Raw genomic sequence first — 14,985 nt, forward strand, 5'->3', positions numbered from 1 at the left:
TGGCTATACACCCACTGAATTCCCCTTATCTTTCGACTACGTTACAGGAGTGCGCGACTGAGGGAGCGATTTTTATACTCTCGCTAAATTCCACTTAGTTAACGACTGCGGGAGTGCGGGACCAACAGATTTATGCCGTGAAAAAATGGCCGGGTATCCTGAATCCTGAGGGACTTTACGGGAGTTTTAAGGTTAACTTGGCTAACTAAGAATGGGCCGAAACCGTTTGAATTAGCCCACAGTGGGCTATTTGCCCCAAATTGTGACCAAAATGGCTCAAAAATGGTTGCTATGGGTTAAATTAATTGTTTCGTTGCCATGGCTCTATTGCCACTTTGGAACTGAAACAGACTGGTACTGAAATGAACATAAATGCATAAAATTAGCCCTGAGAGGGACTTAACGGGAGCTTTAAGGTTAACTTGGCTAGATAAGGATGGGCCAAAACCGTTTGAATTTAAAGTTCCGAAAAATAATTGCAGCCCAGAGTGGGCTATTTGCCCCAATATTAATAATGGTAGCTAGGGGTTAAATCAATTCTACTTCATCATCATTAGGGAAGACCTTGGACAGCAATGACAAGAACCAGGTTGCTGACCAGCGGTTTCCGTTAAAACAATGGTTTGCTGGGGGTGCTCAGTATTGCTGGCTCAGAAAACCTGATTGTGGTCATTGTTATTTAAGTTAATTTCTTAGTATTGCATTGCGCATCCCTACTGCGCACGATTTTCGCGTCATTAGCGCGCGCACATGAGCACGTGCGCGTAAAAAACGCAAGAGATTTCCCTCAAACTAAGCCCGATAGCGAAAATAAATGCTCTTTTTCTCTCAAACGAGCACGGTGACCCCCGATTTATTTTCAGGTATTTGCTAAGAAATTGAGGGGGGTGTGTGACTGATAACCGTTCTAAAACTTGGGTCAATTACGTCTTTGGTTGATTCCGTCGATATCCCGGTAGCCACTCTACCTGTCAACGTGGCGAGATTAGTTCGGCATCGAAGGCACAGTAACTCTTTACGAGTAGCCCAGTTTGAATTCGCTGATATCAGTCCCTTTTCAACTCACTAGAAAATATTGCCAGACTATTATGCAAGCTATACTTAGAACATCGTGTTACAATCTTAGGCTAACAAGAATTGCGCAGTGGTAAGGAAAAGCTACTTTTGCGAGGAGGAGGCGTATTCTAGTGGACGCATGCTCAGAGTACATCTTCCAGAAACATCTGACTGCCATCCTCTTATTCTGAAGGAGAGGAAGGTTGGGACGGTAACGAAATTAGCTGCTGCGAGTTTACCGTTATGAGTATGCGCAATCAAAAAGACCGCTGAATGAAAACTCGAAGGAGTAGGAGTAGAAGTAGCGCTTTCAGCTCTTTCGCTGCTAAAATTGAAAGGAGGGGTTGGGTGGGTGGGCGATTGACGTCAAACTTCAATATGGCGGATTGATGAGAAGACGCGTAGTAACGGTTTCATATGCGCTCTCACTTTAAAGACGCAGGCAAGGCAAGGGAAAGCGACTTCTGGGTCCGTGAGCTTATCTCACTGTTTACTTTTTACAGCGACATTAGTTCAGGTGCGACTGTTTCAGATTACGTCATTTTTTGTCAGTCCAACTACTCTTGGTCGGGTTGTTTTCGATCTGCCATTGTTACGGTGATTTACTACGGAACTGATTTTATCCACGGCTCCTTAAGAGATAGAGGCACAATTTTCAAAATGGCCGATGTTCCTTTCTCGCGAACTCTCTTCTAAACTAGCTTAGTTCAAATCCAGCGCCAGATTCCACAGCGTACAAAAGTTTTTCTCTCATGGTCGCGTCATCGAGGTATTCTGGCAACTTTAACAAGTTCATACAGGTACTGGCAGTTGGCAGCCTGTCCTCGGGTCCTGCGCTGTGGACACAGAATGGAGGCTCCAGTTCCTACAAAACAAAGTATTTCGTCGTTAGTTACAGATGACTTGCGGAAAATCCGAACAATTGGAAGACAACGATTTGCTGAAAAACCGACTAACTGTCGTTAAGGCTGACAGGGCTCTTAAAAAAAAAAAAAACACGCCGCTATCAGCTTTGCCTGTTGGCGTAAGCAAGTTCCCCCAGTGTACGGTGGAGTTTTGAACGCCAATGTTCACGCGTGGCTTAGTTGCCGAATATTCAACATGTTGAAAAATTTCGGCACCACCGAACATTTCCTCCAAGTTTGCACGCGTGAAAAGCTATCGTCTTACCATGTTAAGGACTGGCCAAACGCACTAATTTAATTTATTAACTTTGCCAGTCAAGCTGACAGAGCGTCACAACAGCTTGCGCCAATTACTGTTACTGTGCCCCCCCTTTTTTTACCCTCCCAACCGTGATACACAACAGAAGACAGACCACTGCACCGGAAACTACGTACCCTACTCTTAGCGACAGGATTATGAACATTGTATGATTGTGAGACGGGGCCTACGGTTTATCGTCCTTATCCGAGAAGTCTAGAGAGTCTAACCATTTGCGGATGTAATTACAAAGGCACCAACCCTGAGTGTTGGTCCGGCCGGAGTTGAAATCACGACCTCCCGCGTGACAGTCGGCGGTGCTCAACCAAATGGGCCACTGGTGTTGCGACATGTTTGATGATGTTGGATCAAATTTGAAAACGGTCCAATTTTTAGAGCAACATTTTGGATGTTGCATTATGTTGCACTCGTTTGGACACGTTCAGGCAACATTCTTGCACTGGGGCATGCGTGCTATTGTAGGTCCACTTGTTGCGCGCCATGGGCCTGAGGCACATGAACATAGCCATGTTGCGTTTAAATTGTTGAAAATGTTGCGTGCAGTTGGCCAGGCCTTTCCACTAACGCATGCTTACCATTTTACACCAAGACGCATGTGTAGTATTGGAGATACGACGAATGAATATGGCGGCAAGTGGCGATTTGGTTGGTGAAGCAACTTTGGAAGACCAAATAAGCACATGCAGTAGTCCAAATTTAATGGTTGAAATTTTTATCTTCTTTAACCAACTTGTTTTTCCAAGTTTCTCCTCCATTTTGTGGCAGAGAACCCCTAAGTAGTCGTTGTATAGACAAGGATAAGCTGGCCAAGTATCACTTATTAGGTCTTCCAACATTGCTTCAGAAACCAAATCACCATTTGCCGCCATATTCATTCGTCGTATCTCCAATACTACTCATGCGTCTTGGTGTAAAATGGTAAGGCGATAGCTTTTCACGCGTGCACACCTGGAGAAAATGTCCACTGGTGCCAAAAATTATTCGGCGCCGATGGCACGTGTGAACATTAGCGCTCAAAACGCTGAAACTGTTTTGAGCCCCCTTAACAACATGCCATACAAAGTGTAAAATGTAGCACGATTCAATCGGCGTGTGACCTTCCAACAACAATTACTTTTATAGGCGAAAACGCAAGTTGCTCTACCTCCACGCAATACGAAACTAAGTGTAAATTACTGTCTAGATTGAACGACTTTTGCAAACAGGGATACAAGAGCTGATAACCTATTAACGTGTCCGAGTAAATAAGAATTGTTCCGATAGGAAACCCACCTTAAATCCTAGAAGTGGTGGCCGTGAACAGCTTGTAACAAACTTCAAGAGTTGACGCTTCTGCGTGTCTGTGAAGTGATTTACAACTCGCCAGAATGAAAGCACACAGGGATGGTCTTGAGTAAAACCACCTGGCAGTAAAAAAAATAAAATTAAAAGCCAACAAAAATTATGGGAACACCAGAAGCGACAAAGGTGTCGTCATCACCATCATCACCCCTCGTCGTCAAAGTCGTCGTCATCATCGTCGTCATTACCATCATCATCATCATCACCATCACCATCGTCACCGTCGTCGTCATCATCATCATCAATCTCATCATCATCATCACCATCACCACCATCGTCGTTATCATCATCATCATCAATCTCATCGTCATTATCATCACCATCACTATCGTCACCGTCGTCGTCATCATCATCATCATCATCATCATCATCAATCTCATCGTCATCATCATCACCATCACTATCATCACCGTCGTCGTCATCATCATCATCATCATCAATCTTATCGTCATCATCATCACCATCGTCAGCGTCGTCGTCATCATCATCAACCTCCTCCTCATCGTCGTGGTTACCGTCAACATCCTCATCGTCGTCATCGCTCCGGTCACCGCCCACATAATACGGTGCTTTAGCAACCGTGATGGGCATCAAAACGCACCTTACAATAACCGTTTGTGTCGTCGTATCTGCCTTGCGATCATTCCATCTTTTTGGTGCTCAACAATGCTGGCAAAGTTCGCTTTACCTGGATTAGAAGGATCGCCTTTGAAATTGAATAGATATATTTCTTGTGTTTTTAATCTCGGATACTGCGTTTCTAGCGCTCTGATTCGCTGTCTCGAAAGCTATTGTTCTTGTACACCAACATGGCCGCTGTGACGTCACGTGAAAACGATCTATAAGAAGCTTAAGATTTATGTCGTAGAGTTAGAGTTAAGTTTCCAAAATCCTGAATTCACGATTTTGGACTGCCAAAATCCTGAATTCAGGATTTTGGCAGTCCAAAATCGTGAATTCAGGATTTTGCAAACTTAACTCTAACTCTACGACATAAATCTTAAGCTTCCTATAGATCGTTTTCTCTAACTCTAAGTCATTTCTCTACTGAAATAACTCTATTGATAGTTAACCTCGCGACGGACACAACGACGCCGCAAAATAACGATATCATTGGTTACAAGAGCATAAATAATCGTGCTGCACAGGCAGCATGGATTTTAGCACGGATTCTTGAGGTACTCTGCATAACAACGACCTGAAATCACCAATTGAGGCTTTGACGATAACGTGAGCATTCAACAGAGAATCATTCTCTGTTTTCATTTTGTAATTGCTTGCGGACTACCAATTTATTTTTAGGATACTTCACCCAAATTATAAGAAGTGAACGAGACAGAATAACCACAAACGACTTATGCTAAAGCAAAGTGATATTTTGAGGTGACGTTTTCGTCGACGTCGCCTTCGTAGATCTTAAGGTCTAGGCTCTCAATAACGTGAAACAGCCAAATTTGAGGTTTTATGACGAACGTCAGCACTTGAGGATACATTTTCATTTTCTGCCCTAAATTAAGCGCCGTTACGACCAGTATCATTTTTTAAAGAAACTACCTAGCCCTAGTCATATTAAAAAGGGTGAAATAGTCACGAAGTGATTACAACAACGTGAATTTATATTTTGAGATGACGTTCTCGTTGCCGTCGCCGTCGTCGTTGCTTAAGCTCCCTAATGTCGAGACAGGGATGGCTTATTTTCGCCTCTTCCTGAACAACATTGTATTGGGTGGTGTGGGGGAAGGGGTCATCATTGGCCCCCTTTTTGTTAAGTTATAGTACAAAAATTCTATTAACGGGAAACGCCTAAACTCTTTTTCCCCAGGATTGTAGAAACAATATTTTTACCTGAGTAATTCGTGTTTCTTCTGAGATCGTCAAGATCTACTGGAATCAATGCGCCAGAAACAAGAACCTAAGATATTTAAGACTACATAAGTCAGTTCAATAAAGAGAAAAGAACCCGAATGGCAAATACAGATAAGATATGGGCTACGAAGCAGTCTCGCTCTGCCTTGATAAATGGAATTTAGGACTCTGGAGATTTGAATGACTGAAGGGAGGAGCCAAGATGTAATTGGATTTGGTCACAGGAAAAACGATTTGGTTCAATCCATTCCCTTCACCCGTTTGGGGGCCTCTCCAGTTAGGGCTGAGTGATTTGAAGCAAGGGTTGCAGGAACCTCAGGTTAATTATCTTGGGAACCTGTAGAATCCTAAGACAACCTTATAGTTAGAAAAACACTGCTGAACGCTTAGTGTCGACCTTAGTCGAAACAACTCATTCCTCTTTTAACTTTTTGTACTATTTTGTATCAACCTTATTAATGTTACCTGCAACTCGTTGTGATCGAACATTCGAAGCCAGTCCAAGTTGATAACATCCGACAGCCCCGTTCTGAATGCTTGGCAGTGTCGATGAATCTATAATAGAAGGAAGCGAGAGAAAGAACTAGCAGTGAACCTAGGTGTAAAAACTAAACAAATAAATAAAACTCAATATCTTTGAGGCATGGCCTAAACTCTTTCCTGCTGTTTGTCGAACTGGGAGGCGGCGAGTCCAGTGGTTAGGGCGTTGGCTTTGCAAGCGGTTGCCAGGGGTTCAAATCCCATTCTAACCTCTGGTTTGGATTTGTTTCCAGTTGTCCCGGATTCAACTCCATCACGCTTTGTAAATTAGTTAATAGCCAACTGGTTGCCTCCTGCCAGTTGAGGCTCTTAATAATGTTTCTGTTAAGTTTGAAAGGTTTCTTTCAGAGTATTAAAAGTGGGGTACCTGTGAACTAGCTTGATAGCTAAGTGCACTTTTACTTTAAACAAACCATGTACATTTCTTTCCATCTCCATTTCCACCAGAGCTAAACTTGTTTAAATTGCTGTATCCTTCCTTTTTCTTTGTTTTGTAATTCAGCAGTACAGGTGAATTTGAATTCAAACCAAAGTGGGAACTTTAAATAAAAGAAGTAACCGACACAAAAGGACAAATATTGACCACATAACCGTGATCATTTTTTTTTCCACCCAAGTGTGTGGTTGCATTCTCCACTGAACCTTAAATTGTGTTTGCACTGAACCTTAAATTATGCCATTTCGTGCCGTTGCAAGATGGTAGAAGGTCGGTGAAAGCGCAGGATATCAATAGCAGCTTTCTCCCGTATGCAAATGCCGTTGATGCCAACTGACTTTAAGGGCACTTGGTAGACATATCCTATGCGCATGAATTGCAAAACGTATTGAGATAATACGAATCAACATTTTCCTGTGATGATCTCGTTCTTGTCGATGTTCTCGACGTCTGTTTGAGATCCCTGCTTTTAACTCCCCCACCTTTGTTAATTAGAAATTCATAGCCTAAGTGAACTGACCTGTTTGTTGAGTCGGTAATCAGCCACAAGGTGAATGTAACTAATCCGGTTGCTATTAGTAACTGGGATGTCCCGACCACCTGGCTTTAACTCCACCACCTATCACATATAACACAAAGATAACAAGGAGAGACATATAAGCCCCGGTGACTCAATCCACCGTACCCAGAGAAGGTGGAAGTTCTCGTTTAGGGAGGAAGGAGAGAAACCACAAAGAAAAGACCATTGACATTATTCGAGGGAGGCTATTATTTTAAATATTTCGGTCAAAAGGGGGCGATTAATCGAGGGCCGGCTATTATTCGAGGAAATACGGCAATTCCTAATTCCTAATTCTTAATTAACTACCCATGTTCTAAACGTGCAATGAACTTGAATATGGATTTTAAAAGTTGGTTTCCTTTGACATGGCTTAAAACTCTAAACTATCGACTGAAAGAATCAGAAGGTTTCAATCATTAGTTAGGCTGTCACAATGTTAGAGCGGTTTTCAATTGAGTGTCGAAAGTAATTAGCGAATTACTACGCGCCTCGTTGGCTATTTACCATCTCGTATCCAGCGTGGGCTCATAGAATAATTGTTAATTAGCTTCTCTTCTTCGCCCACCAGCATTTCTTCATTACACCGTTGTCACCTCAGCCTTAAGAGATTGGCTGATATGTCTCCCGCACTTTTCGTACAATGTACATGGGAAAAGCATGGTAGGGTTAGATAACTTGTGGGATTGCTTTAGAAATACAAATAATTAAAAAAGTCAACTTTGTAAGCGGTTTCAACGACAAAATTGGCTGAGCCAATAGAGCTCCACCTACGAATCCAAGACGGGACTATTTTATTTGGATATGACTTCGACTTAAGTTGAGATCAATATAAGGTCAGCCTCAGAACTGAGACATATTTCTACTTGGTTTTATATTATTTCATAGTGTTTTACCTGACTTTCGCCAAGGTCATTATTCACGACAGTGAAGTTAAGTGACAGCTCCTCAACATTTCCACGGTAATTTTTAAGAAACAGTAAGTTCCTGTAGTGGAGTAACAGTAAATCTTTATTGCGCCTTACTCTCCAAAGGGAGGTATCGGTCTCGTTACAATAAAGGTGATGATATCTACTAGAATAACTAATTAACTAAAAGATCATACAATTACTTGAGTGAGTGAGTGAGTGAGTGAGTGAGTGAGTGAGTGAGTGAGTGAGTGAGTGAGTGAGTAACAGTAACAGTAAATCTTCAATTGCGCCTTACTCTCCAAACAATAAAGGTGATGATATCTACTAGAATAACTAATTAACTAAAAGATCATACAATTACTTGTAATACAATTGAGTGAGTGAGTGAGTGAGTGAGTAAAACAGTAAACAGTAAATCTTTATTGCGCCTTACTCTCCAAAGGGAGGTATCGGTCTCGTTACAATAAAGGTGATGATATCTACTAGAATAACTAATTAACTAAAAGATCATACAATTACTTGTAATACAATTGGTATAGTGAGTGAGTGAGTGAGTGAGCGAGCGAGTGAGTGGCCGAGTAAGTAAAGAAATCAGCCAATGCAGTGAAATGGGAGAGTATTCTCCATTAATTACAAAAACGAAGCCCACTTGAAGAATTGCCAGACATCAAATTCGACGGACTTTCAAAAAATGGCTTTGTTGTTCATTAGGTAAAGCAGACCTTTTTTGTACTAAATTTCTAGCAAATGAATTGTAAACAACCGAAAACGTGTGACAGATCGCGGGGCAACGTCTGCATCTAAACTAGTCAAACCGCTTCCCTACTGTACAATAACTAACTGTACAATATCGTGAAATATTTGTGCTCGTTTCGTCCGTTTTCTGTACAATAACTAATACAGTTGGATAATAAGAAACGATTATCGCGGCAAAACAACATCGCAATTCAACAAGAAACTTGACAGTTACAACAAAAACTGAAAAAATCAGGCTTCAAAGAGATTCGAACTGCACAATTACGCTTTATACTGATCTCAACAGGGAACTGGTTACGTCATACCTGTACATTTCTGGGTCAAGTGATTCGAGGTGATGAATATCTACATCTGTTCCGTGTTTGCTCAGAAGCTTGCAAAGGAAAAAGCTGGCGAAAGGTAGCTCCACCATCATGTTTTCATACAACGCCTGAAAAAAAGGGTAAAGTTTACTCAAGTCCACGAGTTCCTGGACATGTATAGTAAGTTACTACTGAAAAAAGTGTGTGACTCGAAACTTTTATTTACGCATTCCGATAGGTTCATAAGATGTCATGCAGTCAGTTGCAGACATTGAGAGATGAAGGATGTCAAAACACTTGGAAATGGCCTATACCACTTTGGCCACATGAAGGCTGACAAAAACACGCACTGCCTAACACGAGTCAAAAGTCATAGTCGTCGTCGTCATCATCATCGTCGTCGTCGTCGTCGTCGTCATCATCATCATCATCATCATCGTCATCATCGTCGTCGTCGTCGTCATAGTCGTCGTCGTCATCATCATCATCATCGTCAATCATCATCATCATCATCATCATCGTCTTCGTCATCATCATCCTCATCCTCATTGCCATCATCATCATCGTCATCATCATCATTAATTATTAATAGGAAACCAACACACCTTTCCTAACATTCTTCCAAGAAAATGATAGTGCTTCAAGTAATCATTTGCCAAAATACCAGCCTATGTGTTAGACAGAAAAGAAGATCACATATGTGCTTGATGATTGTAAATAAGACCAACAACTGATTGGCCAAGTTGGTTCAGGGGAAAAATCCTGCCCCGCGAACCCTAAATGATGTCCCTCTGATTTTAGACGCACGCCCCTACCCCCTTCCCTCATGATCGCTCGACCAATGCAATCTGCTCAGAGATGCAACTAATTACAAGCCAATAGCCTATTTTATTGGTGGTCAGTTCACCGCGATTCCTTCCTTACAATACTTCTATTCCTTTATAGGGGGCAAAGGGACAAGGTGGTAATTTCAAATGAACTGCAGAACCAGCCATCAGCCCACACAAAGGATAGGAACTACCCAGGACTGAATAGACCCTATGCAAAAATGGCTGCCTTTAAATTATTCTTTTGTTCATAATAGCCCAACTAACCTCGTTTTTGAGACAAAAATTCTAAAGAATTTGTTATCCCGAACGACGTTAGTTGGGCTATTTTGAACATGAAGAAAAGAATAATTTAAAGGCAGCCATTTTTGCATAGGGTCTATAGAGGAAAACCATAAGCACTGAGGGCTATTTTGAGGAGGGTCACAAAGTGTCCCCTTTCATTTCTCCTACACTCAACATAAATTTTGTAACTAAGGTGTCCCCTTATCTTCATTCTTTAAGTTCAGGAAATCGTATGAACCCGAGTGCATTTCGTGATTAATAGGCCTACGACCATAAATCACAAAATGCACGAGCAAGTTCCTACGATTTTTTAATGATTATATATTCGACAAATTTACTCCATCGCTGTTTCCATAGCATCTTCCGTATTGCATTCTATAACCTATTTATGCAATCTTTATTGACCAATCGGAAATGAGATATATATGCCGATGAGTATATAATAAGTAAATTCAAACACTGAAGATAACACTAACGCGAAAACAACCCTAAAGCATACTGTACAGTTGTAAATTCTAGTTGGCGTTTAGAGTTAAAAGGACACTGTGATATTTATCAAGATTCTAATTAGCCTCTATCAAAAATACCATTATTCTCTTTGTTTGTCCCTCCAAAATCTTGCATAGGCATTGTTTTTTTTTTCTCATGGACTTATAGAGGTCCCAACGGGAAAATTGAAAGCAACGCCTATGGGTAGGGTCGTACCTCATGTTGAACACTATGTTTCATTGGCTGTGTAGTGCCGTACTTCCTATTGTTTTCTGTGCTAAATCCAATGTTCTATATATTGTTCTTTTGACCAATCCTGAAGCCCCTTCAATGAGGCACGACACGACCCAAAATTTTTTGGAGGGACAAACAAAGAGTATTATGGTATTTGTAACAGTGGCTAATTAGCTTCACTTCGGAACATACGCTTCAGAGCTAGTACGCAAAAAACCATCATAGCCTCCAACTCTGGGTTATCAGCAGTCCTGCATCGAACAACACTGTCCACGTAAATTCACCCCTTCCTTAAACAATTTTCAAAACTATCTTTTTCATTTTACACATAACTTAGATGCTAAGACGTCCAACTACACCGTGAAAGCGATGGGAATGCCAGCTGTTCTAGTGGAGGAACTATATTTGCACGTTGGTCAAGCCACATTTTCTTCTCCTTATATTATTGTTTGCATATATATTAACCTTAACGCGTGCAATCTCTTATTTTAAGGTCTTCATGTGACAAAGCCCAAGAAAAATGTCTATGGCAAAAGATAATTATTTTGCCAAGCCAAATTGAGTGTACCTGAGGGTTTGGGTACAACAGCCTCTCGTGGGTTGACTTGAAAAAGCCAATGTTAGGGTCGAAGCCAGCTTTGAGAAGTTGACTCAGGAACTCTCTGATGAACAGAAGTAACAAAAAGTTAATAGAGTACTTCCATTCAGTTCACACTTTTGGTCATGCATTTCGGCTGCATTATATCGAGATCTACATACGAATGACTGAAAAATGCAAGATAGATGCATGTGGCAAGGTGGCCAGAAGAAAAAAAAAACCATCAGGGATTATTCGAGCCACAGGCTCCACAAAAATACACGTACAAGGCTAGCTTGCTAACAATCACAATTTGGCGAGACTTTAAGAAAAATGCATCGAGGATTTCAAAAAAAGCAAAGCAACAACACAGGCAAAGAGGAAGAATCTAGGCCAAAGTAAAAATGAGCACAAAAGCGATTGCACATTCGCGGCATTAAGTTCTTTGATGAAATTTTTACGAACGTGACTTTTAACAGCAGAAGCATGCACTAAAGAGGTGGTTCGGCATTATATTTGTATTAAGAATGTACGACAGGATTCCCTGGCTATCTAAATATGTAAAAGAAACCTTTAGAGAAATTTCCTCGCATGTTAGCTTGACAATAAAAGGCGAAGCTACGACTTTACCACCAGAGCATAGACTTATAACTGCTGGAGGGACCAACTAAATTTCCAACACCATGCGAACGAAAGCGATTTATTGTGATTCTGAATTGATGTGAGTAAAGACGCATGGCAAGCTTGATGTGGGCTGAACATTGTCACAACAAATGCAAGCTTTAATTAAAGGACCTATGAAATTATACGCTACTTGGAGGCGATCAAACTGCGATTAACGAAACCGTGGGAATTGAAGAAAAGAAAACTAAAAGGCAAACTTAGGTTTATGAAAGAATGGTTTACCAAAGACTGAATGCAAATGCATGCAAAACTAAGCTACGCGAAGCAGGACATGACGTTCATAACTTACAGCAATCAAGAAAATTACTACTCTACGTGACTAACGTGAAACACACTAATTAACTCTCTAACAGCACTTATAAGCTCTTGTTCGAGAATAGTTAGTCGTCATTAGAGAGTTTAAGAACGACAACGGCTGTAGTAACGAAAACGTCACTTTAAAATATACCTTTGCCCTTTCTTGAGAATTTCGCGTTTAGTCCATCTTGTTCACGCTGTACCGAAAATGTGCAGAGCCTCATTCCTGGATTGGCACGAAAGGTTTTGGCGCAAAGATTAAAAAAAAAAAAAAAAAAAAGAAAGAAAGAAAGATTCATCGTTGCATGCCCACGTTGTCGTCAAGATCTTAAAATTCGGTTCTTTCAAGTTGATATTTTGCAGAGTACGACAAAGAAATGTACGCAAATGCATGCCGCACGTGCAGCCCGAGCTTGCATTTTTCTTTTCAAGCCAATAGGATAAGTGCATTTGTACGCAGTTGCCGCCAAAGCCGTCGTTGTTCCTTAAGCTCTCTAGTGCTCTAATTCTGACCAACCATTTAACTTGGTCCTGATCGTGCGACATATGTAACGATACCTAAAAATTCCGCCTCCATCGACACCTGCCTCTTCCAGACCTTGAGCGTTGATCATGCGGACTCGAAGCTTTTGTCTCAGGTTAGGAGCTGTTGAAGCCGAAAGCGATATTCACTGTTTATAAACAATTCTTTTGACATATAAATTTTGCCAACCACAAGACAACCTTTGTAGTCTCTGGTTGGCACATTTGGGACTTTAAGCAAGGACGAGGACGGCTACTAGAACGTTGTCTAAAAATATTATTTCCCGTTACTGTAATAATTTTGCGATTTCTCCACGTCGCTCGGCATGCAAAATGTAAGTCCACATTCCAAGAATAAAATTGACGAAAACGGCGTGGATATTTAGAGAAAAGTTAAAAAGTCATCGTCAGGTGATCGCGTCCTCAACACAACCTAAAATGTGATTATTTTACGTTGCAGTCAAGACGACAACGGCAAAGAAATGTATCAAAACGTAAAACGCACGTGCGGGGCGTGCAGAACTATTGTTTTGGCCAATTAAATCTATTGCTATGTGGTGTTCTCTAAGACATCATCGTCGTCCTTGCTTAAGGTCCCTATTAATACGGAGTTTAAGAGCTACGACGCGACGGTAACAAAAACGTCATTTAAAACTGCAAGTTCAGGCTAGTGATCTTTTCGTCATTATGTCGGTTTCTCTAACTTTTAAAAACTAGCGCAACTTTCCAGGAACTGAATTGGGAGGTGAGGTGTTGAAGCTACGAAAGAAAAATCATATTCGCTGCCTTGTGTTCACGCTCTCCGTAAAACTTGAGAATTGGTCATTTCGCGTCACAGATTTGCCGAAAACGTGAAGAGTGTGCAAAGCTATCGTTTTTGCTCATTAATATGCAAAATTTGTGACGTTTTCGTTGCCGTCGCGTCGTAGATCTTAAACTCCCTAACGACAATAGGTGACGTAACGGTGAGTATCAGTGTTTGACATGTCGCTTCTTTCTGGAGATTATGCGATTTCAGGGTTAGTCCACTTGCTGTAACGTAAAAGAAGGTGGAGAACGTTAGAAGTCTATTCTAAGTTTTAAAAGGACACGACCAGCGTGATTGCGTGCAGTCGGACCGGGACTTACTATTTTATACGGCTTCCGTTACGTGATTTTTTGTTCTGGCTCAACCCCTTTGGCACGTAACGAGCGGAGCAGCGTGCTCAATACAGACCACTTGTACTTGTACTTGTTCTTATTAGAGGGTCATTAATTTTGGTTTGGGTTTTCGAAACAGAAATAAAACACATTTCGGATTCACTTTGGAGAAAAGCCGAGTAAACCAGGGAATCGTATTGAATTTTATTAGCTGCTGGCATCACCTTTATCCTCAGTTAGCTGATCAAATGCATCTCGGTATATGTAGTTTCGATTGACTGTAACGTCGATAGCTGGTCCCATCATGAAATTATGAAGTTCTCCTTGTGAGTCCACACGATTCTTGGCTATTATTCTCTGGAGAAGCTAAGAAAGCAAAAGCTTGGTTAGATCAATACAAGGTTCGCATAAAACTCTTTTCTCCTCAGAAAAAGACTCCCGTATTTTTTTCCCTCAATATTTGTTACACACTGTAGAACTTAAGTATAATTACATAGGTGATTATTGAAATTCTTTGCGCTGATTGGTTGCACGCGAGGTGATTATCACGCGATAAGGTGATAAGGTGATTAGGTGATTATTATGCGATAATCACCTAAGCGGTTTTTTTTTTTCAAAATGGCGGCGAGCCGTTTTGTCGAGGTGACAGACGAAGAAAATTAATATTTTTAAAATAACCATTTCGGAGTCGCTGTTTGCCTCGGTTTCAAAGCGAGTCCTGGTGCACAACCATTCAAATGGAAATGAATGGTGTATTTTCATGCAAATCAAACTCATTATCATTTGAATGGTTTAGCACCAAGACGCGTTGTGAACCAGAGGCAAACAGCAACTCGGAAATGGCCTATTATACTGAAACAATGGGCTCTTTGCATGATACTGCCACATGGTACAAAATTCGCGACACTGGATGCCAAAAGGTATGCAACAGCCTCCAAA

General features: G+C 41.2%; 1 protein-coding gene across 1 annotated transcript in view; it reads right to left on the minus strand.

Annotated features, from left to right (window-relative positions):
• Positions 1–1,525: 1,525 nt before the first annotated feature.
• Positions 1,526–14,985, minus strand: part of LOC138023560 (ubiquitin-protein ligase E3C-like) — a 34,172-nt gene continuing 20,712 nt past the window's right edge. Inside the window, exons 19-29 of the mRNA XM_068870564.1 lie at positions 14,271–14,412; positions 12,943–13,030; positions 11,395–11,488; positions 9,597–9,659; positions 8,995–9,119; positions 7,919–8,009; positions 6,984–7,082; positions 5,953–6,042; positions 5,467–5,533; positions 3,553–3,683; positions 1,526–1,921 (exon numbers count right to left, since the gene is read on the minus strand). Coding sequence (XP_068726665.1) covers positions 1,754–1,921; positions 3,553–3,683; positions 5,467–5,533; positions 5,953–6,042; positions 6,984–7,082; positions 7,919–8,009; positions 8,995–9,119; positions 9,597–9,659; positions 11,395–11,488; positions 12,943–13,030; positions 14,271–14,412 — 1,158 coding nt within the window. The 3' untranslated portion in view covers positions 1,526–1,753. The remainder of the gene's footprint in view (positions 1,922–3,552; positions 3,684–5,466; positions 5,534–5,952; positions 6,043–6,983; positions 7,083–7,918; positions 8,010–8,994; positions 9,120–9,596; positions 9,660–11,394; positions 11,489–12,942; positions 13,031–14,270; positions 14,413–14,985) is intronic.

The sequence above is a fragment of the Montipora capricornis genome, chromosome 11 (assembly GCF_036669925.1).
Source record: "Montipora capricornis isolate CH-2021 chromosome 11, ASM3666992v2, whole genome shotgun sequence".
NCBI lineage: Eukaryota > Metazoa > Cnidaria > Anthozoa > Scleractinia > Acroporidae > Montipora > Montipora capricornis.